Source organism: Theropithecus gelada, chromosome 1 (genome assembly GCF_003255815.1).
Source record: "Theropithecus gelada isolate Dixy chromosome 1, Tgel_1.0, whole genome shotgun sequence".
NCBI classification, from domain to species: domain Eukaryota; kingdom Metazoa; phylum Chordata; class Mammalia; order Primates; family Cercopithecidae; genus Theropithecus; species Theropithecus gelada.
This window is the reverse complement of record NC_037668.1, coordinates 181327271-181349420: the sequence shown is the minus strand read 5'-3', so window position 1 is coordinate 181349420 and position 22150 is coordinate 181327271. Positions and strand designations below refer to the sequence as shown.

At 38.6% G+C, this 22150-nt stretch overlaps 1 protein-coding gene across 2 annotated transcripts in view; it reads right to left on the bottom strand.

Moving 5' to 3' along the window:
- Positions 1-14328: 14328 nt before the first annotated feature.
- EDEM3 (ER degradation enhancing alpha-mannosidase like protein 3) overlaps positions 14329-22150 on the bottom strand; it is a 69600-nt gene continuing 61778 nt past the window's right edge. For both annotated transcript variants that reach the window (XM_025405412.1, XM_025405420.1), the window contains one exon: positions 14329-18316. In XM_025405412.1, the coding sequence (XP_025261197.1) occupies positions 17907-18316 (410 nt within the window). In that variant the 3' untranslated portion in view covers positions 14329-17906. The remainder of the gene's footprint in view (positions 18317-22150) is intronic.

The window sequence follows — 22150 nt, the reverse complement described above, 5'->3', positions numbered from 1 at the left end:
CCTTCAGATTTGGGGTCAGTTAAGTATCGTTTTCTTAAAAATATACATACTTTTTTGGAAGAAGTCACAGAGGAGTGCCAAATAGAGCATGTTTTGTGCCTTTTGTTCAAAAGGTATGCTAATGATTTACAGTCCCTTTTTGATCTTTGCAAAGAATGCTGTATTTCCATCCACCCAACCCTTCCTGCTTTTGAAGGCAGAAAAGCTAGTCCTCTCCATGGTCAGAGAGCAAAAGCAAAGCTTCTCCCTCTCCACCTTCCGATACAATGACTTAGGATGAATGACTGCTAAACCGAAATCATTTTTTGGCATATGTTCCTAAAAATGTAATTAGTCTGTTTACAACTCTAGGCAGCAGGTGAGCTCATTCTATTTCATAGATTCATTCCACCATCAATGTTCACTGAAGGGTTCAAAGAAACCTATGCCATTTAAATGTGATATGTTACAAGTATGTTGTTAGAATTTTTCTGTAGATGAGATAAATGTTTGCTAACTATTACTCTGAATTTTTCTTCATTATGCTCTCTGGTGAAAAACAGGAATTTCCTTTGTGTGTGTGTGTGTGTGTGTGTGTGTCTGTGTGTGTGTCTGTGTGTGTGTGGTTATTTTTGGGAAAAGTCTCAAAAGTATTTTGTAAAGAAACTCCTAGTCCTGCCCACATGGTATGTCTCCCTTCATCCCCCTTTTTCTTTGTTTATCAAACCTTTTTTTAACACTCACTGTGTGCCAGGCAGTCTTCTAGGCATGAGAATAGAATGGTGAACAAAAGTGGCACCGTTCTTCCCCTCATTACTCTTACATCATATTGGAACAAGAGTATTGGGTTTTGGCTTCTTCCTTTTTACCCGAAGATGCAAGCCTTATTTTCCCATTTAGTTGCTTTTGAAATCATGTGGACCCGGCTCTTGGCAACACAGAATCCACATCTAACTTCGTTCTACTCAGCTCTGCTGTCCCAAAGATATTTCAGATCTACCCTCTTACCTTTTCTCCCATTAAGGTTCAAAGTACTATTACTGGTTTCCAAACTTCCTTTAAAACGGTATTATTTCTTCAAAAGAAAATTGATTTGGAAACCAATTTTATTGAAACTACTCTATTTCTATCTAAAATAGGATGGAATGATAACTGCCTCCCTGAGTTTCCCACTTTGTCCAGAGCTCTGAGAGAACCCCGCCAAGCCTAATTTAAAACACTCTCCCCCGGAGAACTGACTTACCTGGAGCTCGGCCTCTGGGGGCCCACACTCTGGGCTGAATGATAAATCTGGGGCTGGGCTGAGAGTCAATTTGGCCTTCAAACTTATCAGCACTGTTCCTCGTTGTTTTTCTGTACATTTTTAAAAGGGCTGCCTACCCTTTTCAGAATCGATGAGCCAAATCTCACATCCTCATGTCCATCTGGTGCTCTGTATTGTGTCCGAGGCTACTGCAAAGTGATAAAAACTAGGGCTCAGTTTTGAAAGGAGAGGCAAGCGAGGTGCCATTGTTGAAACAGGCTTTCCCATTGGAATTGTTAAGACTGAATTTCTTTTTCTCAGCAGGGCTTGTGTAGAGAGCTCCACACCCCACTTAGTGTAAACAGCAGGTTCTTATCCCACAGTCAAGTAAAAAAAGAAAGATAAGCAGGTCAGATCTCAGATACTTGCAAAGAGGGTTACAAAGAGAATAGCTTGAGCACATATTGCACAGAATAAAACTCGGCTGGTCCAGTGTTTGTATTTCTGGAGGGTGGGAGGCAGAGGGAGGGAGAGAGGGAGGGAGAGAGACAGAGAGAGAGAGAGAGAGAGGTGTTTCTAATTCAGACCTGCAGTATAATTTCACCATCTGCTGGAAAGAGTCCCCATGACACGAAATTCTGCAGTTTCTCTACCTTCTCACGCCCCCACACTGTTTCCACTCCATTGCTAGGAGAGGCTGTCTAGAACTGGAGAGTTTTGAGAAGCTGTTGGTGGAGGAGTCGTTTTTTTACATATCGCCTCCTGTGCCCCAAATCTTCTCCAGAATCTAGGGGAAGGAAGGACAAGGCAGTTTTGTTACTGTTGTTTGTTTGCTTTGAGGAGCATTCTTCTTTTTCTGAATATAAAAGTAATACATCTGACAATGCCTAGTAAGGATATGGAGACATAGGATCTGTTACACATTGCTGATGGGACTATGTATTGATTAATGCAACAACTTTGGGAAAATACTATCTTTTTATTATTAATTGACAAATTATAATTGTATGTATTTATGGGGTATGATACGATGTTCTGATACATGTATACGATGTGAGATGATTCAATCAAGTGAATTAATAAATCCAGCACTTCGAATACCTTTTTAATGGTGAAAATGACATGCCATTGCAAAATTATAACTGAGACAGGGAAAGATATCTGACCTAACCAACTCCATCTTGCCTCTAACCTCCAAGCTGTCCCTGTTCAGTCCTCAGCGTAGGCCAAACTAACTTTGGGAGGAACTTAGCTGATAGTTTAAAACAAAAATGGCAACAGCCCTTTCCCAAAACAAACCTCTTTCTTGCGTGGGGACTAGATTGCCTTTGTAGGACTAGCAAATTAGTCAAAAGATTAGAAATTATGGTTTAGGAGTCATGCTGCTGGAGGCTACAAGATTCCGAGCACTCCCCACATTGCTCCTGGGGATAAAATCACTATTGTAAAACCTAAGACCAGTGCTTGAGATATTTTGCAGACCTCACACCTGATGAATCAGCTGGCGCCACCCAGATTGAAAAACTGGCTCGTCTGATCTTGTGGCCCCTACCCAGGAACTGACTCAGCGCAAGAGGACAGCTTCGACTCCCTGTGACTTCATCTCCAACCCAGCCAATCAGCACTCCCAACTCACTGCCCCCAGACACCAAATTATCCTTAAAAATTTGGATCCCCCTTGGGGATACTGATTTGAGTAATAATAAAACTCTGGTCTCCTGCATGGCCAGCTCTGTGTGAATTACTTTTTTGCTATTGCAATTCCCCTGTGTTGATAAATTGGCTCTGTCTAGGCAGCGGGCAAGGTGAACCTGTTGGGCAGTTACAAAAACACTTAAAATCTATTCTCTTTGCAATTTTCAAGTACACAATATGTTGACTGTAGTCACCATATGGTGCAATTGATCTCAATGAGCATATTCCTCCTAACTGAAACTTTGTACCTCTTGACTAACATCTCCCCATTTCCCCCAGCCCCCAGCTTCTGGTAACAACCATTTTACTCTGTTTCATTGAGTTTGATTGTTTTAGATTCCACATATAAGTGAGATCATACAGTGTCTTTTTGTGCATGGCTTATTTCACTTAACATAATGTCCTCCAGGTCCATCCATGTTGTCACAAATGACAGAATGCTTTTCTTTTTCAAAGCTGAATGGCATTTCCTTGTGTATATATGCCACATTTTACAATCCATTCATCTGTTGATGGGCACTGTGGTTGAATCCATATCTTAGCTATTGTGAATAATGCTGCCATGAATGTGGGAGTGCAGGCATCTTTTCAACATGCTGATTTCAAATCTTTTGGATATATACCCAACAGTAGAATTGCTAGATCATATGGCTGTTCTATTTTTAGTTTCTTGAGGAACCTCTATACCGTTTTCCATAATGGCTGTATTAACTTACACTCCTACCAGTAGTACACAAAGTTCCCTTTTCTCTACATCCTTGCCAACATTTATCTTTTGCCTTTTTGATAACAGCTGTTATAACAGGTGTGAGCTGATATTGTGGTTTTAATTTGTAATTTCTCTAATAGTTAGTAATGTTAAGTATATTTGCATATATCTGTTAATGGGATTGCATCAAACCAAAAAGATTCTGCACAGCCAAGAAAACAATTAACAGAGTGAAGAGACAACCTATGGATTGGAAGAAAAGATTTGTTACTACCCAAAGCAATCCAAAGTCAATGCAATCCCCATCAAAATACTGGCTGGGTGCTGTGGCTCACACCTATAATCCTAGCACTTTGGGAGGTCGAGGTGGATGGATCACTTGAAGCCAGGAGCTCAAGACCAGCCTGGCCAACATGGTGAAACCCCACCTCTAAAAAACAAACAAACAAACAAACAAACAAACAAAAAAAACTAGCCAGGTGTGGTGCATGCCTGTAATCCCTGCTATGCAGGAGACTCACAAGAATCATTTGAACCCAGGAGGTGGAGGCTGCAGTGAGCTGAGATTGTGCCACTGCACTCCTGCCTGGGTGACAGAGTGAGACTCTGTCAAAACAAACAAACAAACAAAAACCAATAACATTCTTCACAGAAATAGACCAAAAAAAAATCTTAAAATGTTTTAAGACCCCCAAATAGTCAAAGCAATCCTGAGCAAAAAGAACAAACCTAGAGGCATTATACTATCAGACTTCAAAATATACTACAAAGTCATGGTAACCAAAACAATATGGTAGTGGCATAAAAACAGACACAAAGACCAATGGAACAGAAAAGAGAACCCAGAAATTAATTCACATATCTACAGCCAATCGATTTTTGAAAACCATACCAACAGGAGTTCAAGACCAGCCTGACCAACAAGGTGAAACCTTCTCTCTACTAAAAATACAAAAATAAGCCAGGAATGGTGGCGGGTGCCTGTAATCCCAGCTACTTGGAAGGCTGAGGCAGGAGAATCACTTGAACCCGGAAGGTGGAGATTGCAGTGAGCCAAGATCAAACCACTGCACTCCAGCCTGGGCAACACCGTGAGAGTCTGTCTTAGAAAAAAAAAAAAGATAAAAAATAAAAATAAAAAATAGAATACAATAAGTTTATAAGTTTGGCTAAGTATTCTAATTTGTGTCAACCTCCTCGTCTGTAAAGTGGGGGTTATATAATAACAAATATCTTAGATGATTGTTTGTTATGGAGAGTAAATAAAATAATGAAATATTCCTTTTAAAGGAATAACATGGTATGTAAATTTTATTTGTTTTCAATAATGCAACAAAAAAGAATAGCTCCCATGGCACACACTTGTATTTCCATTAAAGGTTCAGACACAGTACTGAATCATTTAATTTTCACAGCTTGACAGATGAGGAAGATAGTCCTTTATCATCTTCTAAAATATTCTAAGTAACCTTGTAATTATATGCATTCATATTCAGTAAATATTGATTAAATGTCTATTACACATATTTTAAGCACTTTTATGTGCAATATAGTGAAAAAAACAATAACTTAAAATTTTTTCATACCTTTATTCCACTCTTAAAAATTTATCCTAAGGAAATCATCAAAGATGGCACCCATATTTATTGTGCAAACTGCTTATTGCAGGTTTGTTCATAATAACAAAAAATTGAAACAACCAGAATAAATGTATACAAAGGATTAGTCAAATAAATTATCATGCATATGTTAAATGTATACAACTCAGCTATTAGAAACATATTTTCAAAGATTACTTTATCATGTGGAAAAACATATGCAATGTTAAGTTTAAAGAATAAGACTACTGTTTAAATGTCATGATTATACTTTTGTTCAAAAATATGAATTAGAGAAAACAGCTGGAGGGAAACATACCAAAATGTAATAGCCATTTATGATCAAATTCTCAGCAAATTAGAAATAGAAGGGACGTTACTGAACCCGAAAAAGGGCATCTCTGAAAAGCATACAATTAACATCATATATGACAATGAAATACTGAATACTTTCTCCCTAGTTTCATGAATAAGGTGAAGAATGTTCACTCTCACCTCCTCTATTCAACATTGTACTAGATGTCCTAGCCAGTTTTATGAAGCCAAAAAGAGAAATAAAGTCATTGATAGAGACTGGAAATGAAAAAGTAAAACTGTCTTTTCTTGACAGACAGCAAGAAAATCCCAAAGAATTTACAAAAAAGTTACTAGAACTAATAAGTGAATTTTACAAGGTTGTATGACATAAGTCAATATAAAAAATTAATTATATCTCTGTATATTATCAACAAATGATTTGAAAATAAAATTTAAAAACAATTCCAGGTGATCATAAATACTCAGGACAAAAGATATGCAAAAACTCTACATTAGAAGCTTCAAAATATTGTTGAGAGACGTTAAAGATCTAATTAAATGAATTCCATGATCATAGAATGAATGACTCATTTTTTTATTTGTTTGTTAAGACAGGGTCTTGCTCTTTCACCCAGGCTGGAGTGCAGTGGCACAATCATGGCTCACTGCAGGATGTAGCTCACTGAAATAGCTCAATAGCAAGAAAACAAACAATCTGATTAAAGAATGGGCAAAGGACCTGAATAAGCATTTCTCAAAAGAAGACATACAAATAATCCTATATTTTACACTATGACAAGCGTTTCCATCCCTAGGTCCATCCCTCAACCTCCCCAGGCTCAAGTGATTCTCAGCCTCCTGAGTAGCTGGGACTACAGATGCACATAGGCACACCTGGCTAATTGTTGTACTTTTTGTAGAGACAAAGTTTTGCCATATTGCCCAGGCTGGTCTCAAACTCTTGAGTTCAAGTGATCCGCTCACCTCGGCCTCTCAAAGCGCTGGGATTACAGGTATGAGCCACCATGCCCAGTTGACTCTATGTTTTAAAAAGTGTCCGTTCTAGATTAAGTACAATTCTAATCAAAATTAAATCAGGCATTTTCTTTTTCTTTAAGAGATGGGGTTTTGCTCTGTCACTGAGGTTGGAGCTGTGATCAAAGGCACACTGCAACTTCAAACTTCTGGGCTCAAGCCATCCTCCCCCGCCAGTCTCCCTGGTAGCTGGAACTAAAGGCTCAAGCCACCATGCTTGGCTATGGTTTTTTGAAGTAACTGACAAGTCTATTCTAAAATTTATGTGGAAATGCAAAGGAACTGAAAAGGGGCTGAAAATAGGCTGAAAAGGGGCATCAAGATTGAAAGTAACAAATCTTGAAATAACAGTCCTGAAAATAACAAAATTGGAGGACTCACACTACCCGATTTCAACAGTTACTAGAAACTATAGTAATCAAGAGAAAGTGAAAGTTGCATAATTGCCATGAGAACCTACTAATTTGATGTTACTGTACAGATACTCTTTAAGGTTCATTTTAATGTAGTCAATAATTTCTTACCTCAGGACAATAGTAGGCTATCTCTGTTAAAAAATAAAAACAACCTTATTTATTTATTTATGTAGGCCTTAGAGCGTACCACAGTATTTCCCAAAGTAAAATTCACATACCACTGGTCTGAAGATCCTTTTAAGTGGTACATGGAAAAATACATTTATTTTTTAAATAATTGTGTGTTTAAAAATGATTCTGTGCTTAAAGCTACAAAGACCATTTTTCTATTAATGATGGTCATATAAAGTTTCCTTCTGACAAAAAAGCAGATGGATTTATGGACTAATACAGGAGTGCTAACACCTCATTCGGACATTAGGCAGATTTACACCCTCACCCCCACCCCGGCACTGGCAGAGAAAGAAAACCTGGGCTTCCCCTCATCCACACACTCCTTCCCCTCCAGGCCTGAGACTGCTTTCACTACAAAGTCAAAAGTACCAGGAAGGGTGTTTTCCACAGACAGGTAGGCTGGCTCCCAACTCACCAATCAGGTAACAGAAAGGCAAGCCAGGGGTTTGCCTTAAGGAGGGCCTTCTCTGTGGACACACAGGGAGTAGGAATCAAGTGTCTCTGTCTCTGTCTTTCTAACACACACACACACACACACACACGCGCACGTGCCCTAGACCTCTCAGCATCACCTCTTCCCCAGCCTCCCAGGGCCCAGGTGTTGTTTCTGTGTCTCTGGAGACCGAATGTAGTGGCTACCACTACACTCTCTTATTAACAGATTGTGTGCGACCCTGCCATGAATTCAAAGCTCCAACTCAAAGTCCAGGGTATGTGCATCCGACTGGCAGAATTAAGCAATGAGCCTGTCCCAGGACTGCAAGGGAGGCTGTCGAAGTAACTGTATATGAAAACCTTTATTTCTACAATGGTGTGTGGTTGTTGGGGTGGGGCCCAGTAACAGAGGACATAGAGGAAAGCATATTGGGCAGACAAAACTAGCATTCTATAGAGGAGAAAACCGAGTCTCAGAGAAGTTAGGTAACTTGCTAAAGTCACGCAGCGAGTAACTAATTCTGCATTTACAAGATCAAATACTTTTTAATCAAGCTCTGGTATCTAGAGCCTCAGGAATTCTGGTTCTTATACATGAGAGAGAAAATTTGGGAGAAAATAAAAAAAGAAGCAACAACAACAAGATGCAGGCCTCAAGAACCAAGGAAAAATGATGCCCTACTCTGAATCTACAAGGCTGTGTGTGGTCCAAGCCTACACCAGCGAGATGCTCTCCTGACTTGTCCAGAGGGATCAGTTGTGCAATGTCCGTTTTTGATGGTGAGGTTAGAATTCCCAGGAAAGCAGCTTTGTTTGTTTTTCTTGTGAAGCCAGCACTTTATTGGAATAATTGTCTTGTTTCTATTCAAAGTCCTCTTTACCTCTATTCCCATAATTTTGAGCTTTTTCTGGTTTTTGGAGATTGTACAAAGACACTGGCACTTTGCAATCTCCTCCCTCGGGCTCTGGGTGTGCCACACACTCTGAAACACACACTTTCCATGGTGGCGGTTCTCCAGGCTGTCGCCTTGTCCATCTCTGCCAGCGCTATCGGGAGGTAGCTGGAGGCCCTGTGCCGGAGAGCTGGCTGGCATCCCCGCTTGGCTGGCCCACTCCTGGAGATTCTCAGGACGGTGACCGTGAGAACAGGCTGATGTCCTGAGGACGTGCACTCCCTCATGTGCACTTTGCCTCATGCTGAGAGTCAATTTCTTACTCCTGTCACAGAAAAGCTGTGTAAGCAATTCAGACCACTCCTTGATCCTTTCTCCCCCTAAACGCTTCTGAAAGCTCATTATTGTTTCAAGGGCTATTTTTCTGCCATCTTTTGAGAGACTGAGACAATTAGGTCGGTTTCAGCAGGTGGATACTCTTCCTGAATCTCTACCCAGAGCTATCAGAAGTCAAAGGATACATCACCTGGCCCAAACTGCCTCAAGCAGTTATCCAGAACTGATTAATACAGAACTTACACGTGAAACTCAAGCATAGCAATCCGGAGGGAAGGACGGTAGGAGGAGGGGACTGAAAACATATTTGCATGTGGCACTTTGTACAACAGCCAATGGTAGCAACTGCGCTGCGTTCTCACAGTGAGTTTGGCGGTGAGCCACCTGCTTTCAATACAGCCATCCTTTGAAACAAGTTCTATTTTTATCCCCACTTCACAGATGAGGAAACTGAGAAATTCATTTCAAGGTCATACAGAGTAAGGGCTGGGGCTGAGATTTTAAGCTCAGCAGTCTGGCTCCAGGGTCTGTCTTCTTTTTCTTGTATTGATACACAATATTTTCATACTTGTGGGATACCTGTGACTTCTGTTATGCATAATAAAGGTTGAGAACATGTCAACTGCCCTCCCCTAGATCTTTGGTGCCACCACTGGAACCTTCCAGGAGCCTTCTTTTTTCCTGCATCTACCCTCACACACTTGCCTGTTTAATTTAGCCAGTGTGTTTCTTTGGTTTCAGTTAAAACTCCACTGCTAAGCCTGTTTTCTCATCAATAAAATGGGAATAACAAAGGTATGTGTCTCAAAAAGGTCTTACAAAAGCATAAGTTCTAAGTACCTGATAAATGTAAACATCCATTAATGAGCATTATTATTACAAAAGTAGTAGAGTTTCACAGAGGATTGATTTTGTTTTTGTACCCGCCCCCACAACCCGTCGCCCAGGTTGGAGGGCAGTGGTGCCATCTCGGCTCACTGCAACCTCTGTCTCCCGGGTTCATGCCATTCTCCTGCCTCAGCCTCCTGAGTAGCTGGGAATTACAGGTGCCCACCACCATGCCCGGCTAATTTTGTATTTTTGTAGAGACAGGGTTTCACCATGTTGGCCAGGCTGGTCTTGAACTCCTGACCTCAGGTGATCCACCTGCCTCGGCCTCCCAAAGGGCTGGGATTACAGGTGTGAGCCACCATTCTCAGCCTCACAGAGGTTTAGAAAGTACTGGCTTAAAGTGAGATGCCTCTTACTTGGTTAGCCTAGAATTTTCCATTATTGCCTTACCAATACAGAGATAAACAGGTTACCATTCTTTCCTGTAGCTCTTACTCAGAATTTCAAATTTAGAAATGTCACGTTTAGTGATTTTGGTCTAAAGAGGACCATTTTTGCCATCACCACAAAGCTTAGGAACCCTTGACTTCAAGACCCACAAGAGGGCCCACCAGGCAAAGGATCTGTATCTTGGTCTCAGCATTTTGAGCTCTGCCCACACTTAGGTTAATTCAGATGCACACACAAAAGAAAGTACAGGATGTATTCTTTCATTAATGAGTTTATTCATCAGGAAAGGAAGAGAATAAATGCTGCTAATCAGAATAGCCAGTTTTCAGGGAATTAAAAGACAGTTTTGCTTGAATGTGCTAAAAGTTTAAATGAGGAACAATACATTGTTTAAGTCAGTAGTTTTTACACTGTATTCAGTGGAACCCTAGAGTTTTGCCAAGGCGTCTCAGGGGCAGCTCTGAAGTTCTGATGTTAGTAATTATCCCTCTGGCTGAATGTTAAACAGAGTGGAGGAACTCAGGCTGTAAGGCCTGAGGACGACTGTGAAGCAGCTGTGCCAGAACCTCCACGCTACCTAAGAATACAATCAGTTGTGGAGATGTGTGACCTTGGTCAAGTCACTTCCCACCTCCGGAGTCTGTCTTCTTCTCGTCCAATGAGGAGAATCAACGGCCTGACAACTTAAAAAATCTTTTGGCTCTAAAATTCTGAGACCCTTACATGAGTTGTGCTCTCTTCAATGTTTACTTCCAACAACGACAAAAAAGATTTTTAGGACTACCTTCATACAACTGTCTTCAAAATTGGCACATCGTTTCTTTGACATTTCTGTGATTGCAAATCCTAGCCCTTTCAGGATAAATGTGATTTGGGGAAGTGACAGAAAACATCCACTCATTCTGAACCAGGTGTTTCATTCAATTCACCCCACAAGAGCTTAGTGAATGCCTTTGAAGAGCTATGCACTGGCAGAGGTGAGACAAAAGTGACGAGGCCCAACTTTTCCTTTTTTCAAGCCGTTCCCAGGCCAGTGATAAGCTGGTAAAACACATACATGGGTTTCTTGCGTGGTTTGTAGATGTTTCCTAGGTGGAGCCATTGTGACAGGAGATGATGAAATGTTGGAGCCAAGGATAAGAGAAATTGGTAGTTGCCTTGGAAACAAGACTTGTCTCTTGTATCTACCATTTTGAAGTCTGATAAATATCCTCTTGACTCAAAAGACCATAAGGCCTGAAGCTGTAAGCAGTCCTTTTTCCTCTTCCTACCTCTTTAGGAAGTCACTCTCTAGCCCCTCACCATAACTTTTTCTTCATAAACTCATTGTCCTTTTTATTTACTTTATTTTCTACCTTCTTTACTACATTTTGTCCATTTGTCCACTACAACCACCCCAGGTCCTATAAGTACCTCCAACTCCCAGATCCCTTTGATAGCTGACTGTTTGGCAGGTGAATGTTGTTTGTAAGGGTATCTGAGTCAGCCTTCATGGCAGCCATATTACACACCCTTGGTTCAAATAGATTAATTGTGCATAGTTAGGAGAGTCAGTCTGTATCGCAGAAATCAGTCTAATCTAGGTTCAAATCCCAGGCCCATCTACCTTGCTCTGTGGCTTTGGGTGAGCCGCTTAAATGAAATTATAGGTATCTTGCAAGGTTGCCATATGGATAAGGAATCATATAGAGCACTCAGTGTATGTTAATGCCTAGTGAGGGTTCACAGAGTGGTTCTGACTGGGTGCAACGGCTCACACCTGTAATCCCAGCACTTTGGGAGGCTGAGGCGGTCAGATCACTTGAGGTCAGGAGTTCAAGACCAGCCTGGTCAACATAGCGAAATCCCATCTCTACTAAAAATACAAAAATTAGCTGGGCATGGTGGCGCACGCCAATAATCCCAACTACTAGGAAGGCTAAGGCAGGAGAACTGCTTGAACCCGGGAGGCAAAGGTTGCAGTGTCCCGAGTTTGCACCACTGCACTCCAGCCTGGATGACACAGTAAAACTCTGTCAAAAAAAGAAAAAAAAAAGTGTTGGTTGCTTTTATTATTAGGATATTATTAGGACTGCAAGGAGGATACTAGTGTTCATATAGCTTATTAGACAGCTGGCCTGGACCAGTCCTCTTTGAGGTGTTTCTGGAACTTGAAGGAACCACTGCTGAGCTGAGTAGAAGCTTACAGATATACCCTAGGGGAGTATGTGGCTTGGAGACAGCGAGCCACCAGGAACCACAGAAGGAAGAAGGTGGGGTGAAGTTGAGTCAGCAGTTTGGCCAGACCAGTTGATGGAAGCAAGACCTGAGCTGGATTCAAGAGAGAAACTTTCATTACCTCAGGTTAAAGATGGTCTCAAAGGTTGACATTAGAAAACGTAGAAAGGTGAAGCCAGGCGTGGTGGCAGGCGCCTGTAATCCCAGTTACTTGGGAGGCTGATGTGGAAGGACTGCTTAAGGCCAGGAGTTCAGAGCTGCCGGGCACTATGTCCTCACCTGTGAATAGCCACTGCACTCCAGCCTGGCCAACATAGTGAGACCCTGTCTCAAAAACTTTTTTTAAAAAGAGTAATTGTAGGAAGGTGAATGGATGTCCCCTTTCCATTGACCTACTTGATTAAAAGATTAATCTACATTTAAAAAGCCACTTAATTACCACCAGGGCCATTAAGACATAAGAAAATCTCAACAGTTGAAAGAGGTCTGTGGTGCATATGATAAATCTGGAACTGGAAATTGGTGAATGATCCTCTAAAAATGAATGGGGTCTCCCTTGTTTGTACACATGTGGAGGTAAGGATCTGACAGCTTGGAGGTTGCAAACTGGAGACCTTTGCTGTCACGTATATTTTGTTTAACTCAAACAATGTTTTAAAGTAAGATTTCACCGGAATTTCTGGTTTTTCTCAAATATTAGAAGATGGAGCCCCACAGTCTTCCATAGCAACAGTCTGCCTTGCACCAAGTACCCACTGCCTCCTGTGGATATTTGGTGGGGTAGGGGACTTCAGAAAAGGTTGCTAAAACCAAGAAACTACTTTTTAGGGGTTTCAGGCTATTTGCCACTCCATCCTTGAAATGCTGTCTTGGTTTTTATACACTGCTCCAGCCTTGTTTTCCTCCCACCTCTCCAACTGCTCTTTTTCATTCCCTTCTACAAATGTCCTTCCTCCTCTGCTGTCCCCAGATTCTAGGAATCTCAGGGCTCTATTTTAGGTCTCTTTTTCCTACTCCACCCAGTTTTCTTGGTAAACCTCATCTCCTCTCAAGGTTTTGAGTCCCAGCCAAATGCTGCTTATGTCCATGGTAGGTGTGCAGTACATATGGGACTGGTTGAATCGTGCAGAAACACGAGATAGGAGGATTCTGGGGGGATTTTGTTTTTGAGACGGGGTCTCCTATGTTGCCCAGGCTGGTCCCAAAGTTCCGGGCACAAGCAATCCTCCCAACCTCAGCCTCATGAGGAGAGGGGATTATAGGTGTGCACCACCATGCCCCACCTGGTGTGTATTTTTCATGTTCTCTTCTATTCTTTCACTGACCTAAACTACTTATTTTTAAAATCATAATGTTTATTTTGGAAACTTATGAAAATGCTGACATATACAAATAAGGAAATAGCAATTGCCTATAATCCAAGATAACCACTATTAGTATTTTGGCTATTTAACGAGACCCTCACTCCATGATTTCCATCACTCTCTATCCCCTCACCATAATTTTTTCTTCATAAACTCATTGTCCTTTTTATTTACTACTTTATTTTCTATCTTCTTTACTACATTTTGTCCATTTGTCCACTACAACCACCCCAGGTCCTATAATGGTGCCTGGCATACAGAAGGCATGCATGCACTTAGTCTTTGTTGAATAAATGAGTCAATGTCATTATATATGTATGTGTATATGTGTGTGTGTGTGTGTGTGTGTATGTATGTGTATGGAGAGAGTGAGCAAACATTGGATCATACTTTATATACAATTCTAGAGTTTTATTCACTTACCATTACCTTTGTGCATGTTACTGACTTGTTGAAAACCTTCAGTGATTTCTTAGAACAAGGTCCAAAATCCTTACTTTAGCCCACAAACTTGGGTTTCTACAGCCTAAAATGTCCCCAGAATTCACTCCTCTGAGGATAAAATGAAAGTTTAAAAAAAAAAAAAAGGAAAACAGAGTGATAAATATCAAGATATAAAAGTATAAAGATATGCACAGTGATTCTAAAAATTCAAATTAAAACTAAACCAGAATATTTACATATTTTATTAAATCTTTACAATCAGTAATTATAATCAAATACACAATTATATACAGGATTATATACATTTTGCCCAGACTTTTACATCACAGTACATAGTTTCCCTTAGAAATATTGTATACATTTATCATCAAACAATAAAATCCAACAACAGTAGTGTTACAGCACCTGTTAGTACAGACATCTTTTTCATAAATTACATCATAAGAAAATATACGGCTGTAAATTGGGCTTTTAAAAATGTCTTTTATAAAATCTGAACATACAATATTTCATTCACAGAATGTTTTTTTTTTCTATGTTCTGACTGAAGCCTTGTGCATAAAACGACCGGCTGGACTATTTACTAAATTCTACCCCCCCTTCTCTAAAATTATAAGCAGTATTTGAATTACTTATGCTGAGCTTTCTTCATGATGAATTTGGCATGGGGTTTGGTGAGAGAACAAATGTTGGCTTTACTATAAAAAGGTTGTGTGATGGTAATTTAAATTTTAAAAACTTCTTGAGAGAGTAATTATATTAGTGAAGTTAAAATCAGAAAGTGTACAATTTTTCATTTTACTAATACTGTAAAGAAAAAGGGAGATATATAATGCCAAGAGTTAATTTGTTCTGAAACAATTATACTCTTTTTGGAAGCCTATTACAATTTAAGAAGAAAAAAGAAAACCTGCCCAACAAAATATCTCATACCAAACATATCTAGTAAATTACAATTCTTTCACACTTAAAACTTTATGGGAAAAGTATTGCAAATAAGGGCATATCATTTCAATGAACTTTTATATGCAGAAAAAAACTCTAGCTATTTTTAGTAGGTAAACAGGTTTTTAAAACTTGAAAATACCTGAATTAAATACTTGCTCTAATATCTCTTAACTTGCAGCTAAAATCCTTACTTGATTCCAGATTTGTAAACATTATATAAATGTTTCTTACTCAAACAATTTTATGGCTGTGGTGATCACTTCAGCTATATTTCTAAGCAGTCAACATTTAACTGAGGTAGACCAGATGTTTCTAAATTGGGGTTTCATAGAATCCCCTGAATCTTTAGCAAGTTACTAAAATGTCTATAAAAGGTAACTAAAAAACAAAACATTAAAAAAAAAAAAAAAAACTAATGCCTTTGGAATTTTTAATGAACTAAAAAACTACTTTGTGGCAGTATGTCAAGTAAGTAAATGAATGTAGAGTCAATTACAACGCTGGAGTTTTTCAGACGAACATTATATCCTCTTTTTTTAACTCGGGAAATACTAAGTATAATTCCTTCTGGGTATTAAGAAAAATTGGTTAAATTTTTTCCTTTTCTTTCTTTTTTTTTGTTTTTAAGGATTTACTTTTCTAAACAAGTGAACGATTTGCTTCTAAGCGTCGATGAGGCAACACCTCCCTCTAATGGCCAAAGGAAGAGAGTGGCAGTAAGCTGACTTTTCCAATGTGTCACACAATCTTTCATGTCATTAAGTTCTCCTTGTTGGAAAAGAAATTAGGTTGTTTTGATAACTTAAAAAAGTTAGATTTAGACAACAATGGCTTTCAGCTACAAATACAAAATCAAATCCATGTATATAAGGCTTCTGTAATCAATGTCTTAGAGGAACATCTGCTCATTTTCTCCAAGCCCCAGTCCTACAAATCAAGGCAAGTCAAGTAATTAAGCTTCAGCTATTTTGGCAGCTTGCAATTAAAATGAACAAAGCACTATGTCTATCCTTCCATATACTGTATATATTATAGTTCTATCTTGTTACATCAAATCTCACATGCAGAGAGACTAAAAATATCCATTTTGGTTTCAGGTATAATTAAAAGCCAATAAGGGTCTTGCATACTATTCTTTTTCCCCCTCCCCAAAATGAATTCTCCATTAGATTTACTACTCCCTGACTCAATTATATTTACCTGGAATATCTGAATGCAGGTATTTATCCTCTCAGAAAAGAATATGTTTACCTGGGATCTAATAATACTGTACACGAATATACATAACTACAATACAGCACTGCTGTTTTTAACAGCTCCACTTACAGCTCACCAGTACCTCACAACCGTGTTTTAGGAAAAAGTTTTGTGTAATGTTATGGTAAAGAGAAGAAAATTATGTCTCTTAAATATTCCTTTAGAACTGATTCAGGCAAGTTTTAAAAATAAATAAAATGAATAAAGCCATGATTTCAACTATAGGGCTGTCTACAGGCATCAACAACAGAATTTAAAAAATTTTTAAACTTAAATGTGGCCAGCACCAGACTACAACGACAACAACCAAAAAAAAAGGGGGTGGGGGGATTCTTATTAAGCTATATGGCTATATGGCTAGTTGTTACTGTACTTTTTTTTTAAACACAGGTCACCATAGACTAATTTTCAAGTCCATATCAGAAGGAATATCTGTTAAAAACAAAAACCAAAACCATGATTCAACGGAAAATGTGACAGACTCCTTAGGTGCAACTTTAGAAACCTAAGTTTCAAAGGAGAAAAACAGTAGTTACTCCAGGAATTTTAAATCACTAACCACAGTTTTATCATGGCTCTGTAAGATAGAAAAATGGAACAAAATGTATATAGCTGTTGGCGATATGAGCCTTGTGGCTCAAATTGCATACCAAACATGGGATGGAGTAAGGCTGATGGCTAGAGGTAATCACCTCTAAGAGAAATGAACTGGAAAAGATTTATAATCTACCCTACAAGGATATAATGCTAGGTTCCATTTCAGAGTAGTCATAGCTTTCCCTATGGAAGGCCCAATGGGAGGTTCATATTGCAACATTATCGTTTCTCCCTTACTCCATTTTTCAGAAGTATTAAGTAAGCAATCTCCACAATATATTATATGACCTTTTTACCTGGTCCCACTGATTAGTCTTTATGCAGAGAACTCACTGAGAAAATACACTGGCTTCACCTTTGGTTTAAATAAAAAGGACATTGTTAAGAAGGAAGGAAAAAAAATCAAGTCATCTTGATCATTTGTCACTAAATGAAACAAGAGAAAGCGATGAGCAAAGACTGTTTTCACCATAAATGCATTTGCTTCATAACCATTTAGGTCACTTAGAGTGTTTTGTGAAGGCAGCATAATCAGAATGCCACAATACCCGGATGCATCTTCCCAAAAGAGCCTCTAACCCCCAAACCAAGAAAGGCAAGCTTCCTTTAATTAGAAGGCTATCCAAACTTTGATTCCCCACTCCACTACTAAATGAATTCTGTTTCTTGTCTATCCAGAGACTACAGAAATCTGCTTCCCAGGAATGCTCAGTAATCTTTCCCTGGCCTGAGGTGTTGCAGGGTGGTGCAGTGCTGCATTTGAAGGGGGAACTGTGGATTTCCATTTTTGATGTGACAGTTTTAAACAAGGTCAATTCTAACACAGCATGCTCCAGATTCCTACCATAACTACACCAGTCAGAACGTGGTTGTTCATCACCATACTTAAAGCCTCCCATTAGAAAGCCTGCTTAGTATTAGGGTGTCTATTAACCACACACAGTTTACCTTTTCTTTTTAAATACCTACCAACAGATTGTTTAGCAAGTCATAGCTCATCCTTCTCCATCATTTCAAATGCTTCTATATCTTCATTCCAGTCTGCTAATATGGAGTCTATAGGCTGGACCTTTTTACCCCAGCTAACATTAGGATTGGAATCTTCCTCAGTTTCTGATTGTTCTTGAAGCTGGTTATCTAAATCTGTACATTCACCATTAAGATTTGCAGTCTCATGGTTTTCTGTGGGATTAGAAGTCTGTTCAGAAGGGGAAATGCTTGCAGCATTGTCCGTATCTGCTGGAGATAATGATTCTGGGTGAGAGTTTAGAGAATTTTCCTCAGAAGACTCTTGATCGACCAAATCAACCTCCTGAGAACTTGATGAAATCTGTTCAGCACTCTGATTCTGAGAATCATTTTCAGAGGATGGTTGTTCTTCATTTTCCATTTCAGGATCTGTGTAAGAAACAAACAAACCTCACGCTACTTCTCTAAAAAAAAATGTACTATTACACTTTCCAAAGCATATTGGTTTTTGCAAGAAGATGAAATAAAAAGTGAAAGAGAATCATGTTAATGCAGAACAGTGAGCATCAGCACTGAAATGAAGACTGTCTTCATGCAGTCACATTTTCCTATAGATTCACTGTGCAAAATGTGTATTAGAAAATAAACGTTCTTCCAAACTGGAAGGAATGACAATAACTAAGACTGACATGAGTGGACATGAGTAAGCCAAGAAGTAAACTAACCAATAATAATATTAAAATATAGAGAGATTTGCAATGTATGGCTAAAATTTATTAGATACCTAAAGCTTACGCATGAGAACATATTAAACAGAATCAATTTTAAACAGCATATATCATTGCGATATTTTAAAATAATATTCCTTTGAAAAGTGAAATTCCTACTCAGTAAGCCATAAAGATGCAGATAACATAGATTTTTTTGAATGACTAAGGGTATTAATGTGATTGATCAGAAATATTTTCACAAGACAAGAACTGAGATTATTTACAAAATTCTATTACTGTAGGTCTATGAATTATAAGATACAGTCATTCTAAAATCCACTGGAAGGCTGAAGAGTGGGTTAAACCTCTTATAATGAATATACAGTGAAACCACTAGAGGCATTTTATTTAGGGTTCCTACAAGAAAGTGCTTAAATAGCATCGACGCCTACATGCTACATCCTGTTCAGTCTCTGCCTCTGTGATGCAGTCGGCCAGCAAATCTCTTCCAAGTGATCATTCTGCATAGTGCTAGGGATAAAATGAGGGGCAACACCAAATGCTATACCTGCCCTTATGGTCTTATAGTCCAATACGGGAAAAAGATGTTTATTATACAAATAATCACGGAAAATAAACAGAAAACTCAACTGTGACATGTTACAAGAGAGAGATAAGGATGTTGGATGCTCAAGTCCCTTATGTAAAATGACACAGCATTTGCATATAACTGACACACATCCTCCCATGTACCTTAAATCATCTCTAGATTATAATACCTAATACAATATAAATGTTACACAAATCACTGGTATACTGTATTGTTTGGAGAGTAATGACAAGAAAAAAAAGTCCATGTATATTCAACATAGATGCTTTTTCCTTCTTGAATAATTCCTGTCCACGGTTGGTTGAAACCATGGGTGCAGAACCCACAGACACAGAGTGACAACTGTAAGGAGATTTGAGAAGTTCCTTCAGAAAGTGACACTTGAGCTGAGGTTTAAGTACAAGGTAATATGTCAAAGAAGGGAGGGAAGAGGATTTATTTAAAAAACAGAAAAACCAAAGGAAACGCAGACATGCAGGAAGGGGTGGGTGGGTACCATTGGGGCACAGAAAACAATTCCCCAGAATATGGTGCTTCCGCATGCTGAATGCTTGGACAACTGAAAGGTCTCAGAAAGAAGCCTCAGATTCGAAGTCTGTCTCTGACCTTCCCCTGCCTCCCTGTCTCTCTGATCCTCTTTCCTGAAGCAACTGGGGGGATTCTCTCTGGAATTTTCTTATCTAAGGAAGCTTCTTTTGAAACAAAATGAAATTGTCTCTAGAATCCCTCCCTAGGACTCTCATCAAATAACCAGAAAAAAATGAGCCATCAGAGAAGAGCAGAGACTGCACGTCCTCACCACACCCAGAGAGACTTTTCTTCTGTTCTTCTGGGGACAGCTCCAAGAGATTAACTGGGGGACTTTATCTAGATACTATGCAAAGAGAATCCTTTACCAATCATTGTCTGCGCATTGGGCCTCTTCATTCCCTAGTATTCCTCTTCCCTAAGAAGAGGGTATTTAAGCTTCAACCACCTGTCCCCTTTCATATTCTGTATGGCTCCTGTGCACACACTTACACATAATAAAATTATTACGCTTTTCTCTTGTTAACCTGTTTAACAGGGGTGTCAGCTATAACCCTTTATGATGGGGAGGAAAGGGATCACCCCTTTCTGCCCCTACATCGCATATATATTCACCCTGATGAGGTGGGATTACCTGACTCTGAAACTTTACATTCTTAGGGTTTTTTTCTTGGTCAGGGCAGGGGGGGATTGGAGGGTTGGATTGAGGAGTTCCACACAATCTCTGTCTTCTAAGCTGTGAAAAAGGTACAATTTAATTAGGCAATTAGGGAAACCAATGGTGCGGACCAAAGAAAGAAGGTAGCTGGCTACTTACAGCTTATTTATCCTAGGTTCCCTAAATTCAAGAGAGAACAAAAAGAAAAACCTCCAAATTTCTTTCTAGATTGTATTATTCCAGATTAGAAAGAGAGGAAAAGGTGTAGGGTTGTTTTACCTGGTAATGAAGATTGCGCTTGTGATCAAAAACTCTCCTAGGGTTACATATACAATATTATTTTGGGACTGTAGTTAATGCAATCGGACAAGAAAGTAGAATAATCAATGTAAATATAGAAAAAGATCAAATTATTTGTATTTTCAGATTGTGATCGTATACTGTCAAAGCAACTCGAAAGAAAAAAAAACTATTAGAACTGATAAAAGAATTTGGTAAGAAGACTATGCAAATACCAATAACTCCTTTGTAGTAAAAATAACTAGCTAAAAATATAATCATTAAACCTTTTCATAATAAAAATAAAAGCTACAAAATACAGAATTAAATTTATTGTAAAAGGTATAAGACCCATATTGCTTAATACTATAAAATCATAATGAGAACACAAAACAAGATTTGATTAAATTTATAGGTATATTCTTAAATGAAAAGTCTTAATATTTAGCATTTTCCTAACTTATATGTAAAGTATGCAATTATATAATTTCAAAATGAATCTCATTTGTACTTCTTGTTTTTGTTTTAGAACCAGATACAATTAATTTAAAGTTTCTAGGGAACAGCATATGTCAAAGAGAAGTCAAAAAATTCTAAGAAGAATCAGTGAGGGGAGAATTGCCCTATCAGAGAATAAAATTTACTCAGAACAGCAAACTGTTTTATTATTGGCACAGGAATAAACAGATTAGTAGAACAGAAGGGTAAGTCTAGAAGCAGATCCAACTATGCAAGAATATTTGATATATAGCAAAGATGGTAGTTTAACTGAAGGAGAAATTAGTGGTTTGCTTCATAAATGGTATCTAGAAACTGACAACTCAATTGGAAAGTAAGACTCCTAACTTATGTTTTAAAATTCCATATGATTTAGAGACCAAAATGTAAAAAATTGTAAAAATGCCAGAAGAATTTAGGAAAATATTATGTAAAAATAGGATGGAGTGATCTTCTGAAGTGAGACAGGAGACCCAGGAGCCTTAAAGGAATTATTATTTCTGATTACATAAAAAATGTTATGAAAGTTACACGAACAAAGTGAAAAGATGACATGTTGGGAAAACTGTGTGTGTGTGTATGTGTGTGTGTGTAACCTGTCTCTATAAGTGTGTCTTTTCTAGATAATTTACAGAACCTCTATTTCTTTATGAGTATGCATGTAAATATAGGAAAAGAAATGCACAGACAGACAGAGAGGTCCTATAAAATATCTAGAAAAGACACACAATCTTATTTAAAGAAGGCAAAATGTATGACTAGGCAATCCATAAGGAGAAAAAACAAAAAATATACCTACAAAGGGAAATATGCTGACTAAAATAGGAAGAAACATGTACTTTCATATATTGCTGGAAGGGATGTGAATTGCTACAAGCTTTTTTGGAATGCATCTTGTAACATCCATTAAAATGAAAAAGACCCATATCCTTTCTGCCAGCATTCCATTTTAGTAAATCTCAAAATTCTAGAAAAAAGTA